This window comes from Geotrypetes seraphini, chromosome 18 (assembly GCF_902459505.1).
Source record: "Geotrypetes seraphini chromosome 18, aGeoSer1.1, whole genome shotgun sequence".
Taxonomy (NCBI): Eukaryota; Metazoa; Chordata; class Amphibia; order Gymnophiona; family Dermophiidae; genus Geotrypetes; species Geotrypetes seraphini.
In genome coordinates this window covers 17,145,303-17,168,186 of record NC_047101.1, presented here as the reverse complement: position 1 = coordinate 17,168,186, position 22,884 = coordinate 17,145,303, and the positions used below count along the sequence as shown (strand labels likewise).

General features: G+C 43.1%; 1 protein-coding gene across 1 annotated transcript in view; it reads right to left on the bottom strand.

Annotated features, from left to right (window-relative positions):
- The window catches only part of ADAM19 (ADAM metallopeptidase domain 19), an 89,944-nt gene that overhangs the window by 30,532 nt on the left and 36,528 nt on the right, over window positions 1-22,884 (bottom strand). The window contains exons 6-10 of the mRNA XM_033927324.1: window positions 16,301-16,493; window positions 15,470-15,535; window positions 12,618-12,689; window positions 10,853-11,019; window positions 6,564-6,648 (exon numbers count right to left, since the gene is read on the bottom strand). Of these exons, the coding sequence (XP_033783215.1) occupies window positions 6,564-6,648; window positions 10,853-11,019; window positions 12,618-12,689; window positions 15,470-15,535; window positions 16,301-16,493 (583 nt within the window). The remainder of the gene's footprint in view (window positions 1-6,563; window positions 6,649-10,852; window positions 11,020-12,617; window positions 12,690-15,469; window positions 15,536-16,300; window positions 16,494-22,884) is intronic.

Sequence of the window (22,884 nt, the reverse complement as noted above, 5' to 3'; positions counted from 1 at the left end):
TTGAAATTACTTTCTTGGATCCAGTACATTTAGAATCCTGAAATTTGTCTCCCCTCCGGCTTGAGGGTGTAAATATAAGAGATACCATCAACAACTGCTATCGTACCAGGCAGCCACATGGGGTAAAGACTTAGAAGAACTAATTGCACACACAAACAACTATGGCGAATTCAGGAAACACCTAAAAACCTACCTGTTCTTGAAATACCTAGGTAGCGAACCAGAACATCAGCCCCCCTCATAATACCACCACATACCCGACCCTGTAAATTGTAAACCCCAACCCTAATCACTAACCATGAACACACCATTCAATTCATGGAATATTTCTAAATTTTGTGTTAGCAGCATGGCACTTCCTGGTCTTGCAGCACACAAACTGTTGTTAATATTATTAATGTTGGAATTACCAGATGTACAATGCTATACCCGTTAATTCGCTGTATGTACAGTTTCTCTTTATTGTAAACCGCCTAGAAGTCGCAAGATTGTTGGCAGTATATAAGAATAAAGTTATTATTATTATTATTATTTATTGCTTCAAAGAAGGTCTGGACAGGTACCTGGAGGACAAAGGGATTGAGGGGTACAGATAGGAGTAGAGGTAGGTAATAGGGATAGGATTAGAGGATTAGAGGCAGTTACAAAATTAGTCAGGGACACTGTTCAGGCAATTAGGCCTGATGGGCCGCCGCGAGAGCGGACCGCTGGGCAGGATAGACCTCTGGTCTGCCTCAGCGGAGGCAACTTCTTATGTTCTTATGATAAAGAACCAAATTTACCTAGGGAATAGGGTTTGATAATGTTTTGCCTGCTCTGATCTTTATGTAATGTGATTTATTTTTATATTCTTTTTTTCTGTGAACCTTTAATGCTAACCTTGTTGTGGACAAAACTTTTTGTGTTGGGTTGTTTTTTTGTTTTTTGTTTTTCTTCCCTTTTCTGTTACCTGGGTTGTTGTTGTTGGGGTTTATTTTTTATTTTTTGTAACATTTAATAATTTTTTTTTTAAAAAAAAGAATCTCAAGAAGTTGAATTTCTGTCGCTGAAGTGGATATGTGTTTATCTAATATAATAAAGAGCTAGCCGCGCATGCGCACTCCTATTTGTGTGTTCTGTGCGCTGTAGGTCTGTGGCCGAAGGAGTGCGCATGCGCGCTAATACGTCACCAGCCTATCGCCTCCACAAGCCGGACCGCAGTCAGACGACGATCTCCGTTCCTCCTGCCGCCGCCGCCGATCTCCGTTTCTCCTTTGCCGCCCACCCCCTTCTCTTCCCGCGGGCCCGAATGGCGATTCCAGCAGCGTATGCATCAGTCTTCACACGCTGCTTCGGGCCCTTCTACTGCCCTGATTTGCTCTGCCGCGTCTCTGATGATGTCATCAGGGACATGCCAGAGTAAATCAGGGCAGTAGAAGGGCCCGAAGCAGCATGTGGAGACTGATGCAAGCGCTGCTGGAATCAACACCTTTGTAGTCCGGACCGCGGGAAGGGAAAGGGGGGGTAGAGGAAACGCTAATGCTGCTGCACAGGGAACTGGGGGGGAGGGAAATGGAGGGGAAGGGAATGCTGCTTTGGACAGACAGACAGAGAGAGGAAGGGAAACACAAAGAAAATAAGAAAGACACAGGGGCAGGTGCACAGGGAACTGGTGTGGGGAGAGGGAAATGGAGGGGGATGGAATGCTGCTTTGGACAGACAGACAGAGAGAGGAAGGGAAACACAAAGACACAGGGGCAGGTGCACAGGGAACTGGTGTGGGGGGAGGGAAATGGAGGGGGATGGAATGCTGCTTTGAGGGGGGGGGGAAATGGAGGGGAAGGGAATGCTGCTTTGGACAGACAGACAGAGAGAGGAAGGGAAACACAAAGAAAATAAGAAAGACACAGGGGCAGGTGCACAGGGAACTGGTGTGGGGGAAGGAAATGGAGGGGGATGAAATGCTACTTTGGACAGACAGACAGAGGGAGGAAGGGAGACAGAAAGAAAAGAAGAAACACACAGGGGCAGGGAGATACACAGAAAGACAGACAGGCAAAGGGGGCCAGGACAGAGACAGACAAAGGACAGCAGGAGCCGCATTAGGAGGGGTACGGGATGCGGCAGTGGGAACTTTTCCAATGGGTGCAACTGGGCAGCTGTCGGGAACCTCTGATCAGGGGCAGAGCAAGGTAAGAGTATCATAGGGATAAGAAGGAGGAGGGAGGATAAAAAAGGAAGGGATGCCTACTGCTGGACAGGGGGAGAAGGAAAGAGATGCTGATGGACAGGGGAGGTGAAGAAAAAGGAACGGAGGACTAATGTTGGACAGGGGGAGAAGGAAAGAGGTGCTACTGGACAGGGGGAGGTAAAACAAAGGGAGAAGGGCTGCTGCTGCATAAGGAGAGCAGTGAAGGGGTGGTGGTGGACACAGTGGAGGTAAAAGGAAGGGAAAATGGACAGGGGGAGCAGGCAAGGGGTGGTGATGGACAGCCAAGGAAAAAGAAAGGCAGAAAGAAAGAAAGCGGCTAAGGAGAGAGAGAAAGAAAGACAGACACACACACATATGTTCTAGCACCCGTTAATGTAACGGGCTTAAAGACTAGTACAATATAAATGCATATATGAGCATAGAATACTGCTTAACTTAGGTGACCCCTTATAGCGTTGCTTCCTTTGTGTCTATGAGGAAATCACTTGGCTTAGCACATTAGGGCTGCTGGAAGAGGATTTGGTCTCATAAATAACATCCAGTTGCATGTTAAGGCCAAGATAGCTCCCCTTTTCTCTTGGAACATAATAGGAACTGGCCTCTCTGCACCATTAACAGAACTGCGCTCTTGCCAGATATTAGAGGATGCTGCATTTTAATCTGCACGTGAAGAAGAATGACTTCCTTCTGCCGACAGGGTTGCGCAAAGTCTTTCTGTGCCAGGATGTAAAAAGCACAGAAACAGAACTTTTACGCAATCTCTGCTTCTAATCTTGTTTACGCCTGTAGGTTTCTGGTTTGTTTTATTCCCTACACCACGTTTCCTATTAATGTAAAAGTGGTTTGGTAGCTGCAACTCCTGAACAGCTGGTGTAATCTGAAGATTCTTGAAAAGCTGACGGGGAGCAGAGTTGCCAGCTGGCTCCAGAAATTCCTCTGTTGCATGCAGGGACTTGGATTTCAGATCCCCTATATCAGGGGTGTCAAAGTCCCTCCTCGAGGGCCGCAATCCAGTCAGGTTTTCAGGATTTCCCCCATGAATAAGCATGAGATCTATTAGCATACAATGAAAGCAGTGCACGCAAATAGATCTCGTGCATATTCATGGGGGGAAATCCTGTAAACCCGACTGGACTGCGGCCCTCGAGGAGGGACTTTGACACCCCTGCCCTATATTACATTACATTACATTAGTGATTTCTATTCCGCTTGTGCCTTGCGGTTCTAAGCGGATTACAAATTAGAAGATATCTGGACATTACCGAGATAATTATATAACAATGATTCATGTACATTACATGATACAGTTGAGAATTACAATTTAGAAGATATCTGGATTTTTCCGATGGAATTACATATTAAAGATTCAAGTACTTACAGGATACAGTGGAGAAAAACAATATATTCGAGTAATAGAAGAAGATTACCTAACATTGAAGGAAAAAGTTTGTTGGATACATGTGGTAGATGCTTATTTAGGAATCTGAATATTTTTTGGTAGGCATGGTTCGAGGGATTGACTAATGTGCTATTCGCGGGGGAGAAAGCATGTACGAGTGGGAGGAGATTAGTGAGTAAGGATGTGTTTTTTTTAATAGAACTGTTTTGATTTCTTTTCGAAACACTTTGATGTCTGTTGTTTTGATCATCAGTTTGGTGATGGTGGGGGTCAATTTTCGCTGCCTGTGTCGCTAGAAGGCTGTCGTAAAGTTTCTTACGTCGGGTACCATTATGAGGGGGGAAGGTGAATAGGTTCTGAGTTCTCCTAGATCTGGGTGAGTGGTAGCGGTGTAGGCGGTTGTTTAGGTAGCTGGGGGCAGTACCATGGGTTTCTTTAAATAGTAGACAATAGAATTTGAATTGAGTTCTTGCTTTTATCGTTGCTTTTATCGTTGCTATATCATTCTCTAGGAGAAGCAAGACTCCAGGTTCAGCACTGGATCAACCTGCCCTAAAATTCTGGAGCCAGTAAGCAACTCTACTCAGTGTGCAGCAGTGGCTAAGAAAGCAATTAGAATATCAGCAACTGTTACAAAAGGAACGGATGGCAATGTTATAATGTCTTTAAATCACTGCATGCTCCAACTGTACCTTGAACACAGTGCAATTCTGGTCACCGCAATTCAAGAAAGATATAGCAGAATTAGGAAAGGTATATAGAAGGGCAATACAAATGATGACGGGGATGAGTTTTAGAACCTAAAGCTCTTAATATCTTAATACACTCTTTGATAATCTCCAGGCTGGATTGCTGCAATACATTATATCAGGGCATAACTCAGAAAGAAATACAAAGGTTACAAATCATACAAAACACAGCAATAAAAATCATACAAAACAAAGCAATAAAAATCATACAAAACACAGCAATAAAAATCATACAAAACAAAGCAATAAAAATCATACAAAACACAGCAATAAAAATCATACAAAACACAGCAATAAAAATCATACAAAACACAGCAATAAAAATTATTACTAACTCCCAAAAATATGATCATGTCACTCCACATTTAAAAGAAGCACATTGGCTGCCGATCTCACATAGAATAACATATAAAATCCATACTTGAGGCCACTACATACGCAGACTTTAGAAAATCCCTGAAAACTCAACTGTTTAACAAATTCTAAATTCCCAAACCCAACTCTTCCTCGCCACGACCCTCTTCCACACCTCGCCCCCAATCCAAGGTTCTAAACTAACTTATACTTTCCACCATGAATCTCATGTACTGACATAATGTCTCTTTACTGTAACCTACCTGCACCCCATGCACTGACAAAACAAATCCTTATTGTAACCCACCTGCACCCCATGCACTGACAAAATGCACTGACAAAATCTTTATTGTAAACCACTTGTATTGTAACCCACTTGTATCCCATGTACTGACAAAATGTATATTTACTGTAAACCACTTACACCCCATGTACGGATGTAAACCGTTTGCATCCCATGTACTGTCAAAATGTATCTTTATTGTAAACCACTTCGAACTTCACGGTATAGCGGTATAAAAGAAATAAAAATAAATAAAATATACAGCCTATCCAACACTCACATTCATTATCAAATTGTTATTGAACCAACAATCCAGCAGTATTATTACCACATTTTACTCGCCAAGTTCTACTTTACAATGTCTTCCCCTCCCTCATTGAGCTATACGGGACCCATGCTCATAGCATGCAATACGATACTTGATTCGGATCTGTTCTTGCTATTTTCAGGGCTCGGACCATAACAAGGAGTCTGCCCTGCACCGAGGTCCTACTTCCCAAATACTAGAATCACTGTCAAAACCAACTCCAGTCCAGCCTGCTCTATTGTGCCAAATACAGGACACAGATCATAGAAAGCTGTACGGCACTGGCTTTGCTTCCCAACCACTGGAGTTCCTGTCACAGCGCACTCACCATTACACATGTAACTTATCGAATAATATAATTTATGTGCATATCTTCGGCATTTAAGAGTGATTAATCGGATTAAAGGTGGAAGGATTCTATATCAGGTTTATATTCTCTATGTGTTATGTTTTTTATGTTATGTTTGAATAAACAACTATTATTCTAGAGGCTGATGTGTTTAGTCCCTTTGGTTCAACGTGGGGTTGTGTTGCCTTACAAAAAAAAAAAAAAGCTACCACTTCATTAATAGCAACTTCCTCTACTCAGCAAGTTTAACTCTTCAAAAAAGGTGGTAAAGAAATCCCAATAAATAAATGTAAAAATAACCACCATATACTGTTTCCTGCTTGGAGGATTGATATCTGTATTTTCAGGTTTTTTTTAGGTATCCTACAAGGCCTCAGTCCCTTCTCCTGTTCTCATTGTGGTACCCTCCCTGCTGCCTCCTCTTTATAGAGGACTGTCCGGGTGCCCGTCCGGGTTTTGAAAAGCTGTTGAGATCGGGGCCAGATGTGGAGTGCATCTGCGCATGCATGCAATGCCATCACTTTGTATCTGCGCAGATGCACTCCAGACTCGGCCCGAAGAGATGAGGCTTGCGTGGGGTGAGGGTTGGGGGCGGAGTAGGGCGGGGCCACGCCTCCTCTCTTTCCAGATGCAAAATCTGGTAACCCTAACCCAAATGGCTTAGTAGCACAAAGCGGAAGCTAATTCAGCAGTTCTGTGCCAATTACTACAGTATTTGGGGATTGGGAAGGAAATTTAATTCCTGTAGAACTGACCACAGATTCAAAGTTCCTTTTCATCTTCCCCCGACGCATCTGTTAGGCACCTGGAAGAAGTTTGGACTTGATGGTCCTCTCTTGAGGATCCCGTCTCTGAAGGTTGGAACATTTCTAATAGGACCAAAATGGATCAATTTAGGTCCAAATGAAAGGGCTCCGTAGAGGCCACTTACCATGTTAACACCCCCAGACTGGTACACGGAACACATCGCCATGAGAGGAGCTAATCCAATCGTCGTGCCATGGAAGGTCTGGCCGCTGAAAGAACCAACAAGGAAAGCTTTTACAAGACAAGCCAACGGTTTCTTCTCATTAGAACGCTCTGGAAGCCTGTCCATGGGAGGAAAGGGGCTCGCAGGCCCGAGAGAGCCCTAACACAGGTAGAAAATGAAAAGGATTATTTTAGCAAAGATACGAATGTTGATGAAGATACTTAGGACAGGGCTTCACTGACTTTCTCTCTTTATCATTTGACCAAACAGTACAATAGTTCAAGTTAAATTTTCTGTGAGAGTACAACCCAAACTTTAGATCGGAAGGGTAAATATTCTCTTACTCCTCCTAACTCTCTTCACAGTATATATAATACAACGTTTATAGATCCTCAGAAATACCACCTATCACTCATCCAAGTTCATTGTGTCAGGCTTTATGCACTACTTCCTCACCGGATCTTCCATACTTTGCTATTAGATTTATAAATACTTTTTTCCACCTTAGTGTATAAATAGCTTAGAAATTGTGGTCATGCATTCCCCTTTCCCGAGGGGTTTATTCCCCTTTCCCGAGGGGTTTATTTTCATCTTGTCTCTTCTCTCTAGGTTGTGGACTGTATTAGATGATTTATTATGGATATTTAAATTAAAATTCTTAGTTTGTATTATGACTAAGAGAGTATTATATTTCTGTATTTCCTTTAAACATCTTTGTATATAGGATGTATTAAAATGATAAATTAAAAAATTAAAAAAAAGAAATTGTGGTCATGCTTTTGGGGATTTATACCGCCAACATGTTTCACCCAGGCACCATATCCCTAATAGAATCAAAACAAACATTTTAATACTCACATATCTAACTATTCAGTGGTCAGGTACAGCGGCGTTAAGCTTTAGAAAGGTATGCTGAAAGGTTTGAATGTCTTTGTGCATTTTTTTTATTAAAGAACCATCTGTAAAAAGTGGTCCCACGGTGTTGGGATACGGTAGTTAACTAAGTGTAAGATAGTAACATAGTTTAGATATGCGATTATTAAAATGTTTGTTTTGATTCTATTAGGGATATGGTGCCTTGATAAAACCCCTTCGGGTGAAACATGTTGGCGGTATAAATCCCTGAAAGCATGACCGCAAGCTTTAAGCTATGTATACACTAAAGTGGAAAAAAGTATGTATAAATTTAATAGCAAAGTATGGAAGATCCGGTGAGGAAGTAGTACATAAAGCCTGACACAATGAATTTGGATGAGTGATAGGTGGTACTTCTGAGGATCTATAAACATTGTATTATATACCGTGAAGAGAGTTAGGAGGGTAAGAGTTGCCTCCTGAGGTCTCTGATCTCTGTATTTCCTCTGAATATCTACTTATTGTATTTCGCTGAACGTCCAGCACTCTTGATTGTAAACCGCCTAGAAGTCGCAAGATTGTGGCGGTATAAGAACATAAGAACATAAGCAGTGCCTCTGCCGGGTCAGACCAGAGGTCCATCCCGCCCAGCAGTCCGCCCCCGCGGTGGCCCAACAGGTCATGACCTGCCTTAATCACCAGAAGGGGCCCCCTTGCCCCCTAGGTTTCTCATCGAAGTCCTATCTTCCCATCAATGTCCTAACCCTCCGGCCTTGCACCTGCACGACCTGGTGAGCTGTCTATACTTATGCAACACCCCAGCACCTCCCTCAGTACCCCACGATCCCCTTTTCCCTCAGGAATCTGTCCAATCCCTGTTTGAATCCCTGTACTGTACTCTGCCGGATCACTTCCTCCGGGAGCGCATTCCATTTGTCCACGACCCTTTGGGTGAAGAAAAATTTCCTTGCATTTGATTTGAACCTATCTCCCTTCAGTTTCTCTGAGTGCCCCCTCGTACCTGTCGTCCCTTTTAGTCTGAAGAACCCTTCCGATCTAAAGTTTGGGCTATACTCTCACAGAAAATTTAATTTGAACTATTGTGCTGTTTGGTCAAATGATAAAGAGAGTCAATGATGCCCTGTTCTAAGTATCTTCATCAACATCCTCCAGATACACCCTTCCAATCTGAAGTTTCTCTTTATCGTGACATATTCAATGGGTTCTACCTTTCAGCAGAGTAATTAACGCTGCCGAATATGCTCCTCCCTACCCAGTCACCCCTATATCCGAAACCACTAATATTTCCTTATAAAAATAACTGTAAAATTGTCTGCTAGTTCTTGCTATCAGATCCATGAAAAAGAGAAGATCCTTGGCTTTACACCTTGGTAATTCCCATTTATCACTAAATATGTGGAGCTTGGGCACAGGAGCAGTGGCGTAGTAAAGGTGAGCGACGCCGGGGGCAGTGACTCCCCCCCCCACCCCGCACACCTCCTTCACTTTCCCTGTACCTTTTTAAACTTCTCCGGCGAGAGCAGCACGCCTGCGTCGGTGTCCGCTCGCCCTTTGATGTCACTTCCTAGGTGCGGGTCCCAGAAGCGGCAGCTGCGATAGTGCCAATGCGGGCAGGAAAAAAGGTGCAGGGGAAGGCAAGGGGTGCGCGCACAGGGCAAGGAGAGGAGCGGGAGAGGGGGGACGGAGAGGAGGAGAGGTGCCGTGCCCTTAGGAAGACCCTGCCTAGGCTGGACACCCCCCCCCCTTGCAACTCCCTTACCACACCACAGGAGACATGGAGAAGTAGTCTAATAAAGTAGCAGACTAAGAACCAGGAAGGCTAGGGTTCAAATCCCACCACCGCCCCTCTCAATGCTCAGTCTTAACTCTCAATTGCCTCAGGGGCAAGTCTAGATGTAGGTGCCTTCTTCTGGGTGTGCCATTGGCATACCTAAAAGTTAGACACCTGCAGTGATGCCAGCTGGACATCGCTGCTGCAAATTTTAATCCCAAACCAAGCCCTTCCTCATGCCAGACACAATAGTTTTCTTCTCTTTAAAAAGAAGATATCAGCTCCAGCCTTAGTTGTAAAACGCTGAGCTCGGCTCCTGTGCGCCAGCCTCAGTCTGGTATAATCTGGAGGCACATTTTGATTCTAATTGGACGGCAAATCTTTGGGTGCATAACTTACAGTATTCTGCATGTTAGGCACCTAAGAGACCCATTCTAGCCCCGCTCATGCTCTCCCCGCATCTACACCACCTCGCAGCTATGCACGTCCTTACAGAATAGCACTTGGGGTGCTTGCACACATAAGAATCACTTTTCACTACACTTACATATGCAAGTGACATGTAATTGAAGGTGTATATGTTAAGATTGCCCTTCCAGATTGTAAGCCCTCCATCCACAGATAAAAATACCTCCTGTAGATGGAACGTAATTTACCTGAAAAATGCACGAGCTAAATCCAAATCCCTTTACTCTTTTTAACCTTATAAAAGATCAAGAGGTCCACAACATAACAATCCAGAAAGAAGCTCTCTGTGGCATAATGCAGTGGCATAATGAGGGGGTAGGAGGTGCCTCCCCCACTCCCCAATCCTTTCACACCTCACATGCCACCCTTGTGCCCTCCCTTCTCACCTCCGCACCTCTTTAAATATTCGCCAGCGCAAGCAGCTTCCCTACGACATCACTTCCTGGCCCCGTGACCCAGAAGTGATTTCAGAGGGCACCAGGCCCACGCGAGCAGCAGGCCTGAGTAGTTGCTCATGCTGGTGAAGCTTTAAAGAGATACAGGGGCAGGGAAGGCACAAGCATGGCATGGGGGGGGGGGAGAGGTGCTGGAACCCCCACCAAGATGGCATCCGGGGCGGTTATACTACGCCACTGACTGCAAGTACTATAGCGAGCGTTAGCAATGCATTTGCAAGACTGAGATCATATGCCACATGCCTTTGGTTTATGACAGGGGTAGGCAATTCTAGTCCTCAAGAGCCGGAGCCAGGTTTTCAGGATATCCACAATAAGCATGCATGAGATAGATTTGCATCTGAAGGAGGCAGTGATTGCAAATCCATCTCGTACATATTCATTGTGGATATCCTGAAAACCTGACCTGGCTCCGGCTCTCGAGGACCAGAATTGCCTACCCCTTATTAGGAGTGTGTTTTGACCCTGTCATGGTACGTGCAAAACTAATTTCTAAGGATTCAACAGATCCAGTTGCCAATGCTTTCAAATATTCAGCTGACATAAAAAAACTGCCAGAATAAGCTAGTGCCTGTCTTCATCGTAGAAATGTACAAAAAGTAGGGGTGGAGAAAAAAAAAGCTTCGAAATCAAGTGCACAAAACTAACCCGTCTGGAGAACCTGCCCCCAAGAGACTTACGTGATCAGTTGGGCATTGTCATGCTTTCTGTATGCAAGGAGCTTGCGCTTCCAGTCTAGAAAGGACCAGAGCGTAGAGTAGGGATTTTCAGACACATTACACTTATCCCCATCGGTCCAGACTTCCAGGCCAACCAGGGCTATGCGGATATTCAGAGATTTGTAGAACTGAAAGATTGAAAGGTAGAATGAAACAATGTATCCATTAAGAAGCTACACTTGTTATTTTTTTTATTTCCTGCCTTTGATATACTCATATTGCCTTTGATAATGTTTCTTGAATTTCTTTATAATTCTTTTAAAAGAAAATAAAATAAGATACAATTTTCTTGCTCCTGGCCTTAGCTTGACCCTTAAATAGAAGAGAATGACTGACTTCATTCTGTGATACACTGGCTAAGCCTAAACAAAAAAATCCAACAGAAGTGCAGTAATATGTCAAACAAACTAAAATAGAGAACTGCAGATCTGATGTACAAAATACCAGGCCTTTAATCTGAATCAATAGACAGTTCGTATCCAAAAAATGTAGCCCACTATGGGTTAATAAACCGGGACCTGACACGGTCCATGTTTCGAAAAACACTTCTAATGTTCTTATGGTCCCAAGAGCATATCCAGGTCATGGAAGGGAAATAATGGGAGTAGATAATCTAATCTAATCTAATCCTTAGGTTTGTATACCGCATCATCTCCACGTTCGTAGAGCTCGACACGGTTTACAGTAGGAGAAATAGGAAGGAACTACAACAGAGGGTTAGAGGTAGAAGTGGGAAGAAAATTTAGAGGACTTGGGATGCCAAGATATAAGAGTTTCCTTGATTCCTAAGTTGGAGGAAGACTTACATTTTTTGAGAAAAGCCAGGTTTTCAGATGTTTGCGGAAAACTTGGAGAGAGCTCAAGTTCCGAAGAGGGGAGGTAAAGTTGTTCCAGAGCTCAGTGATTTTGAAGTGGAGGGAGGTCCCTAGCTTTCCTGTGTGGGAAATGCCTTTTAGCGAGGGGAAGGATAGTTTTAATTTGTGGGAGGATCTGGTGGTATTAGGGTTTGAGGAATTCCAAGAGGGATAAAGGGAGGGAAGATACCATATAGGATTTTGAAAGTTAAACAGGCGCATTTATAGTGGACCCTGGCGATTATTGGAAGCCAGTAGAGCTTGGCCAGGAGCGGGGAGACATGGTCAAATTTACTTTTAGCGAAGATGAGCTTGGCTGCGACATTCTGAATCCGTTGGAGTCTGTGGAGGTTTTTCTTAGTTAGGCTTAAGTAGATAGAGTTGCAATAGTCCAATCTGGAGAGGATGATGGATTGGACAAGGAGGGTAAAATGTTTTTGATGGAAGCAGGATCTAACTTTCCTCAGCATGTGAAGGCTGAAAAAGCATTTTTTTACCAAGGATTGGAGGTGGTCATTGAAGGACAATGTGGAATCAATGATGATGCCCAAGACCTTGTTCAAACCTATGAGCATTAACTTCAAGACAAAAGAGTACTCACCCCAAAACAAACAAACAGAAGTAGATCTCTATAGGTATGTTGTCTCAAGTCAATGTTCAAAGAGAAAGTGCACATATACCTCTCTTTTCAGAACAGGTGCAATATCCATGCATTAAAGAACCCACAGACTTTGCATTGAGTGGATATTGTTCAAAACTGTCCGTTCCCCCCCCCCCCCACCCCTCCGGAATGTTTTAACTTCCGACACACACAATAACCCTGAATGAGCCCCAACAAGATCTTATCCAACACCTTGCACCCCGGCTCTCACCTTGTCTAAATAATTGGCCACCTCTACCATTTTATGCTTCGTTCTTTCATAATCAGAGCCATGTTTCTGAAACTAAACACAGGGAGAGAGGAACGGTTACTGCGGCCACACGCAAAGAGCTCAGGTCCCTTGTTTGATGGTCAAAGCGCTGCTCCTTCTTCCAAACACGTATGATGGGAAGTGGGCACAGGTTATCCTGAGTTTGCGCACATTCGGGAAGCAGTGATCAGGTGCTAGTATTTTCCGATATATTATGCAGTTTTGCAAATCTACCTATATTAAATACATACGCTATTAATAAGCACTTGGTAACCTTTTTGCTCTTTCCAATAGCTCTGGGAGGAGAGCTGCAGGAAGACATCCAAATGCGCTCTCAGCCAGCAAAGAATCTGTGCCACTGCCTTCCCCGTCAACGGCAAGACTGGCTAGCTCAGGGGGTCTCAAAGTCCTTCCTTGAGGGCCGGAATCCAGTCGGGTTTTCAGGATTTCCCCAATGAATATGCATGAGATCTATGTGCATGCACTGCTTTCAATGCATATTCATTGGGGAAATCCTGAAAACCCAACTGGATTGCGGCCCTCAAGGAAGGACTTTGCGGCCCTCAAGGAAGGACTTTGAGATCCCTGGGCTAGCTGCATGCTATTTAACCATTCATACGTTCGCTCTCTTCCTGGCACTTCAGTAACAGGAATAACTATGAACAAATAGGGTTATATGAAATTATTAAATTGTTTCATATATAAGTTGTTGTTTTGTACTTTGTGCCATCCACTTCACTTTTTATAAACAGATTCATCATACCATTTTTATCAATTAAATAAGCACTTAAATTAACAACCCCTCAATGAACTAAGAGGAAGGTATATCATACATGATAAACAGATCTCAGTGCCTAGGACCTCCCATAACATACGTTATTCCAGGTCCGTATTCTGTTACATTTCAATAATCATTTATACCAAACCTCCTTCCCTTCCCTTAATTAATTAGCTGGTGTCTTTATTTAATTTATTTTATTTTATGTTATGTTGTATTACATTAAAAATAATTCTATCTCTATAGTAAACAGTTCATGATGCTTCTTCCTAATTAATAAATCTAACGTTATTCAATCAATTCAGCATTATAACTGTGTCCATCGATTAAAAATCTTTTTTGTAAACTTTTAATATATATCAGCAACACTCAAAGAAGCGTGGGATGAACACAAAGGATTTAGAATCAGAAAATAATATTAAATATTGAACTAAGGCCAGTACTGAGCAGACTTGCACGGTCTGTGTCTGTATATGGCCGTTTGGGGGAGGATGGGCTCGGGAGGGCTTCAATGGCTGGTAGGATGTAGATTAGCTGGAGTGAGCTATGACGGAGACTTCAGCAGTTGGAGCCCAAGCACAGTACTGGGTAGAGCTTTGGATTCTTGCCCAGTAATAGCTAAGAAGAAAAAATTTAAATTGAATCAGGTTGGGCAGACTGGATGGACCATTCGGGTCTTTATCTGCCATCATCTACTATGTTACTATGTATATGTTATCTTTTCACAGCAAACTGCTAGTCCAGCATTGGCTTTATTGGCAGAATGTTAGAGAATTGATGTGCAAGGCAATATGAATGGACATTTTTACATATCTTTCCATACTGCAAGCATTTTAACTCCTAAATAGACGTTTCTTAGGATAGAGACCATTACCCACTCCCTGACCAACCTTACAACAGATGCACAGAGACATTCCCCCGATGTCCAACCAGCAGTGGTCAGTGTTGTTGTTTTTTTTTATGCTAACCGTTACCATGTGATTTAGCCCGCAATATTCAATGACGGGCCATATCTGGGCATCGGAACTGGAATTGCGGGCTAAGTGTGGACGGCCTGGCCACCCGGAGCTTATGCGGGTCCTGACTGAATATCGGGCCAGGGCCTGCATATGTATTTTTCTTGTCTTTTTTTTAAATATAAGACCCCAATGCTGCCCCCACAAATGCCTCTTCTCCCCCCTCCCCATCAGTCCCCTCTCTGCCTTCCCACCCTCTTCCATGGAGGTGGAGACTGGAGACAAGTACTGTAGCTGAATTCAAGAAAGTACAGGACAAGCTTAATGGATTTCTACAGAAGAGGTGGAAATTGTAGAGCATAGTAGATGTAGAATTGTTATATTTCCTCTAAAAAAAAAAAAAAAAAAAAAGAAGGCACCTGACCTTGCCCCAGTCTGCCCCGTTCTACCTTGTTCTGCCCCCAGTTGAACCTCCCGTCTCCTTCCCCGAGGTCTGGAAGGTCATCGACGTGATGATGTTATGCACATGCGCACACGTGTATGACATCATGGCACTGATGCCCGCGCAGAGGGCCTCCAGACGCAGCCCCGAGCTCAGGGACTTCCAGAACCTGGACACACTGTCGGGTCTTGGAAATCCCTCATTTTCCTGGATGGTCTGGTAACCCTAAGTAAATGGCATAGATGGGCCAACCTGATAAGGACATATGCCATCATTGTCTCTCTTTCTCTTTGTGGCAGGGTCAAATTGCTGGGTAGCAAGGGCATGGGTCACAGGAACCATACAACACCATGGATGTCCTGCCCATTCACACACCCATAACCAGATACTGGGCATCTCACTCACACCAGGGTCTGATTAAATAATAGACAGGAAGCTAACTGAAGCACATCAAACTGGCCCCTGGGAACACTTGTGCCCTAGGCATGTGATTAGTTTCTCTATGCTTAAATCCAGCTGTATTCCCTTCCCTGCTAATCCACACATATCTCAGGTTGACCAGAACTCATAAATTCACAGGTTCAGCCAATGAAACTCAAAAGTAAATAAAATAATATTTTGTCACTTTTCCTTTTACCTCCGTATAATCTGCTACCAAGAAAAGTTCCACATATTTCATACTCTGTAAATCTTCCCTCTTAACCTACATGGAAATTAAGCAAAAGTAGAGATGGTGTGAAGCAGCGTTTTAGAAAGAAGCAAAGACAAATCATAATTTAAACATTCAAGTTGGAAAGTCTGAAGTTCTGCTAAAAAATATCAACGGTGTAACACTGGAACTTAAATGTCTCTGTGGCACCCAGTGTTGTGAGGTCGGGGGATTCGCTCCTAAAAACCCCGAGGGCACTGCTCTGAATTTGACTGGTGGAGCAGGCAACAGTCAATCAAATCCCGATCAGTATTATCAGGGCCTTCAGGGGGTTTGGAGAATCCCCAGCCCAAGAGCCCTACTTTTTAAATTTGGGGGGTTTACTTTTTGTTTGATGCAGTTTGGTTGAGCGAGCTCAACAAATCAAAGTGCATCAAGCAAAAAGGTAAAAAGGAAAAAGCACTGGGGCCCTCTTTTTCAGCTCATACACCTGGTGCAGTCTCAGGGAAAGTAATTGATTTTTCTGTGCTTACAAGGCTAACTAACTCCAGGTAACTTAAGACTGGAGATGAGATTTGAACTTGAATCCCAGGTAGGGAAGGGAGAGATAAGTACTTTAAAAAAAATAATACTCACAATGTTCCTTTTTCTCATTCCCCAGATGTAGGACTTCCAAATGATTGTTGGGAGTCAATCACTTGGACTACTAGAAGGCCTCTTGACGTGAATACAAATCTCTATAGACTTTCTATCTCCTCTCCACATGTTCTCATGCCTATCACTGTTCTCTAGAACCTCTCAGACCCCTATACTACTCACCCGGTGATGCCCCAACTCCACAGAAGATACAAATACAGTTGCCCAGTCTGCTGTAGGAGCTTCAGGATGTTGATGCCCACAAGTCCCACCTTGAAGCTTTAGGTGCTTAGCTCTGTAGATTCGATGCTCCGTTTGACTCCCAGGAATTGGCTCTATGATATAGCTAAGATTCTTGGTCAACAATATCATCCCGCTGACAGCCATACAAAAGAACAATGAGAATGAGGTATGAGATCAGTAGAAAGCTTGATATATCACTTTTAAGGGCCCTTTTATTAAAGGGTGTTAAACTCATAGGGCTAAATTCGGTAAATGGTACCCTTTTTTATCGTAATACCCCCCCTTGTACCTTTTTTTATCGTAATACCCCCCCTTGTACTTTTTTTTATCGTAATACCCCCCTTGTAACTTTTTTATCGTAATACCCCCCCTTGTACTTTTTTTTATCGTAATACCCCCCTTGTAACTTTTTTATCGTAATACCCCCTTGTAACTTTTTTTATCGTCATATCCCCCCTTGTAACTTTTTTTATCGTCATACCCCCCCCTTGTAACTTTTTTTATCGTCATACCCCCCTTGTAACTTTTTTATCGTCATACCCACCCTTGTAACTTTTTTTATCGTAATACCCCCCCTTGTAACTTTTTTTATCGTCATACCCCCCCTTGTAACTTTTTTTATCGTAATACCCCCCCCTTGTAACTTTTTTATCGTAATACCCTCCCTTGTAACTTTTTTTATCGTAATACCGCCCCCTTGTAACTTTTTTTATCGTAATACCCCCCCTTGTACCTTTTTTTTATCGTCATACACCCACTTTGTAACTTTTTTTATCGTAATACCTCCCCTTGTAACTTTTTTTTATCGTAATACCCCCCTTGTAACTTTTTTTATCGTCATAACCCCCCTTGTAACTTTTTTTTATTGTCATACCCCCCCTTGTAACTTTTATTTATCGTAATACCCCCCCTTGTAACGTTTTTTTATCCTTGTAACGTTTTTTTATCGTAATACCCCCCTTGTAACTTTTTTTATCGTAATACCCCCCCTTGTAACTTTTTTTTATCGTAATACCCCCCCTTGTAACTTTTTTTTGATCGAAACAACTCCCCTTGTAACTTTTTTTGATCGAAACACCCCCCCCCTTGTAACTTTTTTTGATCGAAACACACCCCCCTTGTAACTTTTTTGATCGAAACACCCCCCTTGTAACTTTTTTGATCGAAACACCCCCCCTTGTAACTTTAACACCCCTCCCTTGTAACTTTTTTTGATCGAAACACCCCCCCCTTTTAACTTTTTTTGATCGAAACACCCCCCCTTGTAACTTTTTTGATCGAAACACCCCCCCCTTGTAACTTTTTTTGATCGAAACACCCCCCCTTGTAACTTTTTTTGATCGAAACACCCCCCCTTGTAACTTTTTTTGATCGAAACACCCCCCCTTGTAACTTTTTTTGATCGAAACACCCCCCCCTTGTAACTTTTTTTTGATCGAAACACCCCCCCCTTGTAACTTTTTTTGATCGAAACACCCCCCCCTTGTAACTTTTTTTGATCGAAACACCCCCCCTTGTAACTTTTTTTGATCGAAACACCCCCCCTTGTAACTTTTTTGATCGAAACACCCCCCCCTTGTAACTTTTTTTGATCGAAACACCCCCCCTTGTAACTTTTTTTGATCGAAACACCCCCCCTTGTAACTTTTTTTGATCGAAACACCCCCCCCTTGTAACTTTTTTTGATCGAAACACCCCCCCCTTGTAACTTTTTTTGATCGAAACACCCCCCCCTTGTAACTTTTTTTGATCGAAACACCCCCCCTTGTAACTTTTTTTGATCGAAACACCCCCCCCTTGTAACTTTTTTTGATCGAAACACCCCCCCTTGTAACTTTTTTGATCGAAACACCCCCCCTTGTAACTTTTTTGATCGAAACACCCCCCCCTTGTAACTTTTTTTGATCGAAACACCCCCCCCTTGTAACTTTTTTGATCGAAACACCCCCCCCTTGTAACTTTTTTGATCGAAACACCCCCCCTTGTAACTTTTTTTGATCGAAACACCCCCCCCTTGTAACTTTTTTTGATCGAAACACCCCCCCCTTGTAACTTTTTTTGATCGAAACACCCCCCCCTTGTAACTTTTTTTGATCGAAACACCCCCCCTTGTAACTTTTTTTGATCGAAACACCCCCCCCTTGTAACTTTTTTTGATCGAAACACCCCCCCTTGTAACTTTTTTTGATCGAAACACCCCCCCTTGTAACTTTTTTGATCGAAACACCCCCCCCTTGTAACTTTTTTGATCGAAACACCCCCCCATTGTAACTTTTTTTGATCGAAAACAACCCCCCTTTTAACTTTTTTGATCGAAACACCCCCCCTTGTAACTTTTTTGATCGAAACACCCCCCCCTTTTAACTTTTTTTGATCGAAACACCCCCCCTTGTAACTTTTTTTGATCGAAACACCCCCCCCTTGTAACTTTTTTTTGATCGAAACACCCCCCCCTTGTAACTTTTTTTGATCGAAACACACCCCCCCTTGTAACTTTTTTTGATCGAAACACCCCCCCTTGTAACTTTTTTTGATCGAAACACCCCCCCTTGTAACTTTTTTTGATCGAAACACACCCCCCTTGTAACTTTTTTGATCGAAACACCCCCCCCTTGTAACTTTTTTGATCGAAACACCCCCCCCTTGTAACTTTTTTTGATCGAAACACCCCCCCCTTGTAACTTTTTTTGATCGAAACACCCCCCCTTGTAACTTTTTTTGATCGAAACACCCCCCCCTTGTAACTTTTTTTGATCGAAACACCCCCCCTTGTAACTTTTTTTGATCGAAACACCCCCCCTTGTAACTTTTTTTGATCGAAACACCCCCCCCTTGTAACTTTTTTTGATCGAAACACCCCCCCCTTGTAACTTTTTTTGATCGAAACACCCCCCCTTGTAACTTTTTTTGATCGAAACACCCCCCCTTTTAACTTTTTTTGATCGAAACACCCCCCCTTTTAACTTTTTTTGATCGAAACACCCCCCCTTTTAACTTTTTTTGATCGAAACACCCCCCCCTTGTAACTTTTTTTGATCGAAACACCCCCCCTTGTAACTTTTTTTGATCGAAACACCCCCCCCTTGTAACTTTTTTTGATCGAAACACCCCCCCCTTTTAACTTTTTTTGATCGAAACACCCCCCCCTTGTAACTTTTTTTGATCGAAACACCCCCCCCTTGTAACTTTTTTTGATCGAAACACCCCCCCTTGTAACTTTTTTTGATCGAAACACCCCCCCTTGTAACTTTTTTTGATCGAAACACCCCCCCCTTGTAACTTTTTTGATCGAAACACCCCCCCCTTGTAACTTTTTTTGATCGAAACACCCCCCCCTTGTAACTTTTTTTGATCGAAACACCCCCCCTTGTAACTTTTTTTGATCGAAACACCCCCCCTTGTAACTTTTTTTGATCGAAACACCCCCCCCTTGTAACTTTTTTTGATCGAAACACCCCCCCCTTGTAACTTTTTTTGATCGAAACACCCCCCCCTTGTAACTTTTTTTGATCGAAACACCCCCCCCTTGTAACTTTTTTTGATCGAAACACCCCCCCCTTGTAACTTTTTTTGATCGAAACACCCCCCCTTGTAACTTTTTTTGATCGAAACACCCCCCCCTTGTAACTTTTTTTGATCGAAACACCCCCCCTTTTAACTTTTTTTGATCGAAACACCCCCCCCTTGTAACTTTTTTTGATCGAAACACCCCCCCCTTGTAACTTTTTTTGATCGAAACACCCCCCCCTTGTAACTTTTTTTGATCGAAACACCCCCCCCTTGTAACTTTTTTTGATCGAAACACCCCCCCCTTGTAACTTTTTTGATCGAAACACCCCCCCTTTTAACTTTTTTTGATCGAAACACCCCCCCTTGTAACTTTTTTTGATCGAAACACCCCCCCCTTGTAACTTTTTTTGATCGAAACACCCCCCCCTTGTAACTTTTTTTGATCGAAACACCCCCCCTTGTAACTTTTTTTGATCGAAACACCCCCCCCTTGTAACTTTTTTTGATCGAAACACCCCCCCCTTGTAACTTTTTTTGATCGAAACACCCCCCCCTTGTAACTTTTTTTGATCGAAACACCCCCCCTTGTAACTTTTTTTGATCGAAACACCCCCCCCTTGTAACTTTTTTTGATCGAAACAACCCCCCCCTTGTAACTTTTTTTGATCGAAACACCCCCCTTGTAACTTTTTTGATCGAAACACCGCCCCCTTTGTAACTTTTTTGATCGAAACAACACCCCCCCTTTGTAACTTTTTTGATCGAAACACCCCCCCCTTGTAACTTTTTTTGATCGAAACAACCCCACCCCTTGTAACTTTTTTTGATCGAAACACCCCCCTTGTAACTTTTTTGATCGAAACACCCCCCCCTTGTAACTTTTTTGATCGAAACACCCCCCCCATTTAACATTTTTTGATCGAAACAACCCAGCGCCCCCCCGTGTAGACTTTTTTGATCGAAACACCCCCCCCTTGATAACTTTTTTTGATCGAGAACACCCCCCCCTTGTAACTTTTTTGATCGAAACAACCCCCCCCTTGTAACTTTTTTTGATCGAAACACCCCCCCTTGTAACTTTTTTTGATCGAAACACCCCCCCTTGTAACTTTTTTTGATCGAAACACCCCCCCCTTGTAACTTTTTTTGATCGAAACACCCCCCCCTTGTAACTTTTTTTGATCGAAACACCCCCCCTTGTAACTTTTTTTGATCGAAACACCCCCCCCTTGTAACTTTTTTTGATCGAAACACCCCCCCCTTGTAACTTTTTTTGATCGAAACACCCCCCCTTGTAACTTTTTTTGATCGAAACACCCCCCCCTTGTAACTTTTTTTGATCGAAACACCCCCCCCTTGTAACTTTTTTTGATCGAAACACCCCCCCCTTGTAACTTTTTTGATCGAAACACCCCCCCTTGTAACTTTTTTGATCGAAACACCCCCCCTTGTAACTTTTTTTGATCGAAACACCCCCCCTTGTAACTTTTTTTGATCGAAACACCCCCCTTGTAACTTTTTTTGATCGAAACACCCCCCCTTGTAACTTTTTTTGATCGAAACACCCCCCCCCTTGTAACTTTTTTTGATCGAAACACCCCCCCCTTGTAACTTTTTTTGATCGAAACACACCCCCTTGTAACTTTTTTTGATCGAAACACCCCCCCTTGTAACTTTTTTGATCGAAACACCCACCCCTTGTAACCTGTTTTTTGATCGAAAACAAACCCCCCCTTGTAACTTTTTTGATCGAAACACCCCCCCTTGTAACTTTTTTGATCGAACACCCCCCCTTGTAACTTTTTTGATCGAAACCAAAACCCCCCCTTGTAACTTTTTTGATCGAAACACACCCCCCTTGTAAACTTTTTTTGAGTCGAAACAACACCCCCCCCTTGTAACTTTTTTTGATCGAAACACCCCCCCTTGTAACGTTTTTTGATCGAGAACACCCCCCTTGTAACTTTTTTTGATCGAAACACCCCCCCTATGTAACTTTTTTGATCGAAACACCCCCCTAGTAACTTTTTTTGATCGAAACACCCCCCCCCTTGTAACTTTTTTGATCGAAAACAACCCCCCCTTGTAACTTTTTTTGATCGAAACACCCCCCCTTGTAACTTTTTTTGATCGAAACACCCCCCCTTGTAACTTTTTTGATCGAAACACCCCCCCTTGTAACTTTTTTTGATCGAAACACCCCCCCCTTGTAACTTTTTTTGATCGAAACACCCCCCCTTGTAACTTTTTTTGATCGAAACACCCCCCCTTGTAACTTTTTTTGATCGAAACACCCCCCCTTGTAACTTTTTTTGATCGAAACACCCCCCCCTTGTAACTTTTTTTGATCGAAACACCCCCCCTTGTAACTTTTTTTGATCGAAACACCCCCCCCTTGTAACTTTTTTTGATCGAAACACCCCCCCCTTGTAACTTTTTTTGATCGAAACACCCCCCCTTGTAACTTTTTTTGATCGAAACACCCCCCCCTTGTAACTTTTTTTGATCGAAAACACCCCCCCTTGTAACTTTTTTTGATCGAAACACCCCCCCCTTGTAACTTTTTTTGATCGAAACACCCCCCCTTGTAACTTTTTTTGATCGAAACACCCCCCCCTTGTAACTTTTTTTGATCGAAACACCCCCCCTTTTAACTTTTTTTGATCGAAACACCCCCCCCTTGTAACTTTTTTTGATCGAAACACCCCCCCTTGTAACTTTTTTTGATCGAAACACCCCCCCCTTGTAACTTTTTTTGATCGAAACACCCCCCCTTGTAACTTTTTTTGATCGAAACACCCCCCCCTTGTAACTTTTTTTGATCGAAACACCCCCCCTTGTAACTTTTTTTGATCGAAACACCCCCCCCTTGTAACTTTTTTGATCGAAACACCCCCCCTTGTAACTTTTTTTGATCGAAACACCCCCCCCTTGTAACTTTTTTTGATCGAAACACCCCCCCCTTGTAACTTTTTTGATCGAAACACCCCCCCTTGTAACTTTTTTTGATCGAA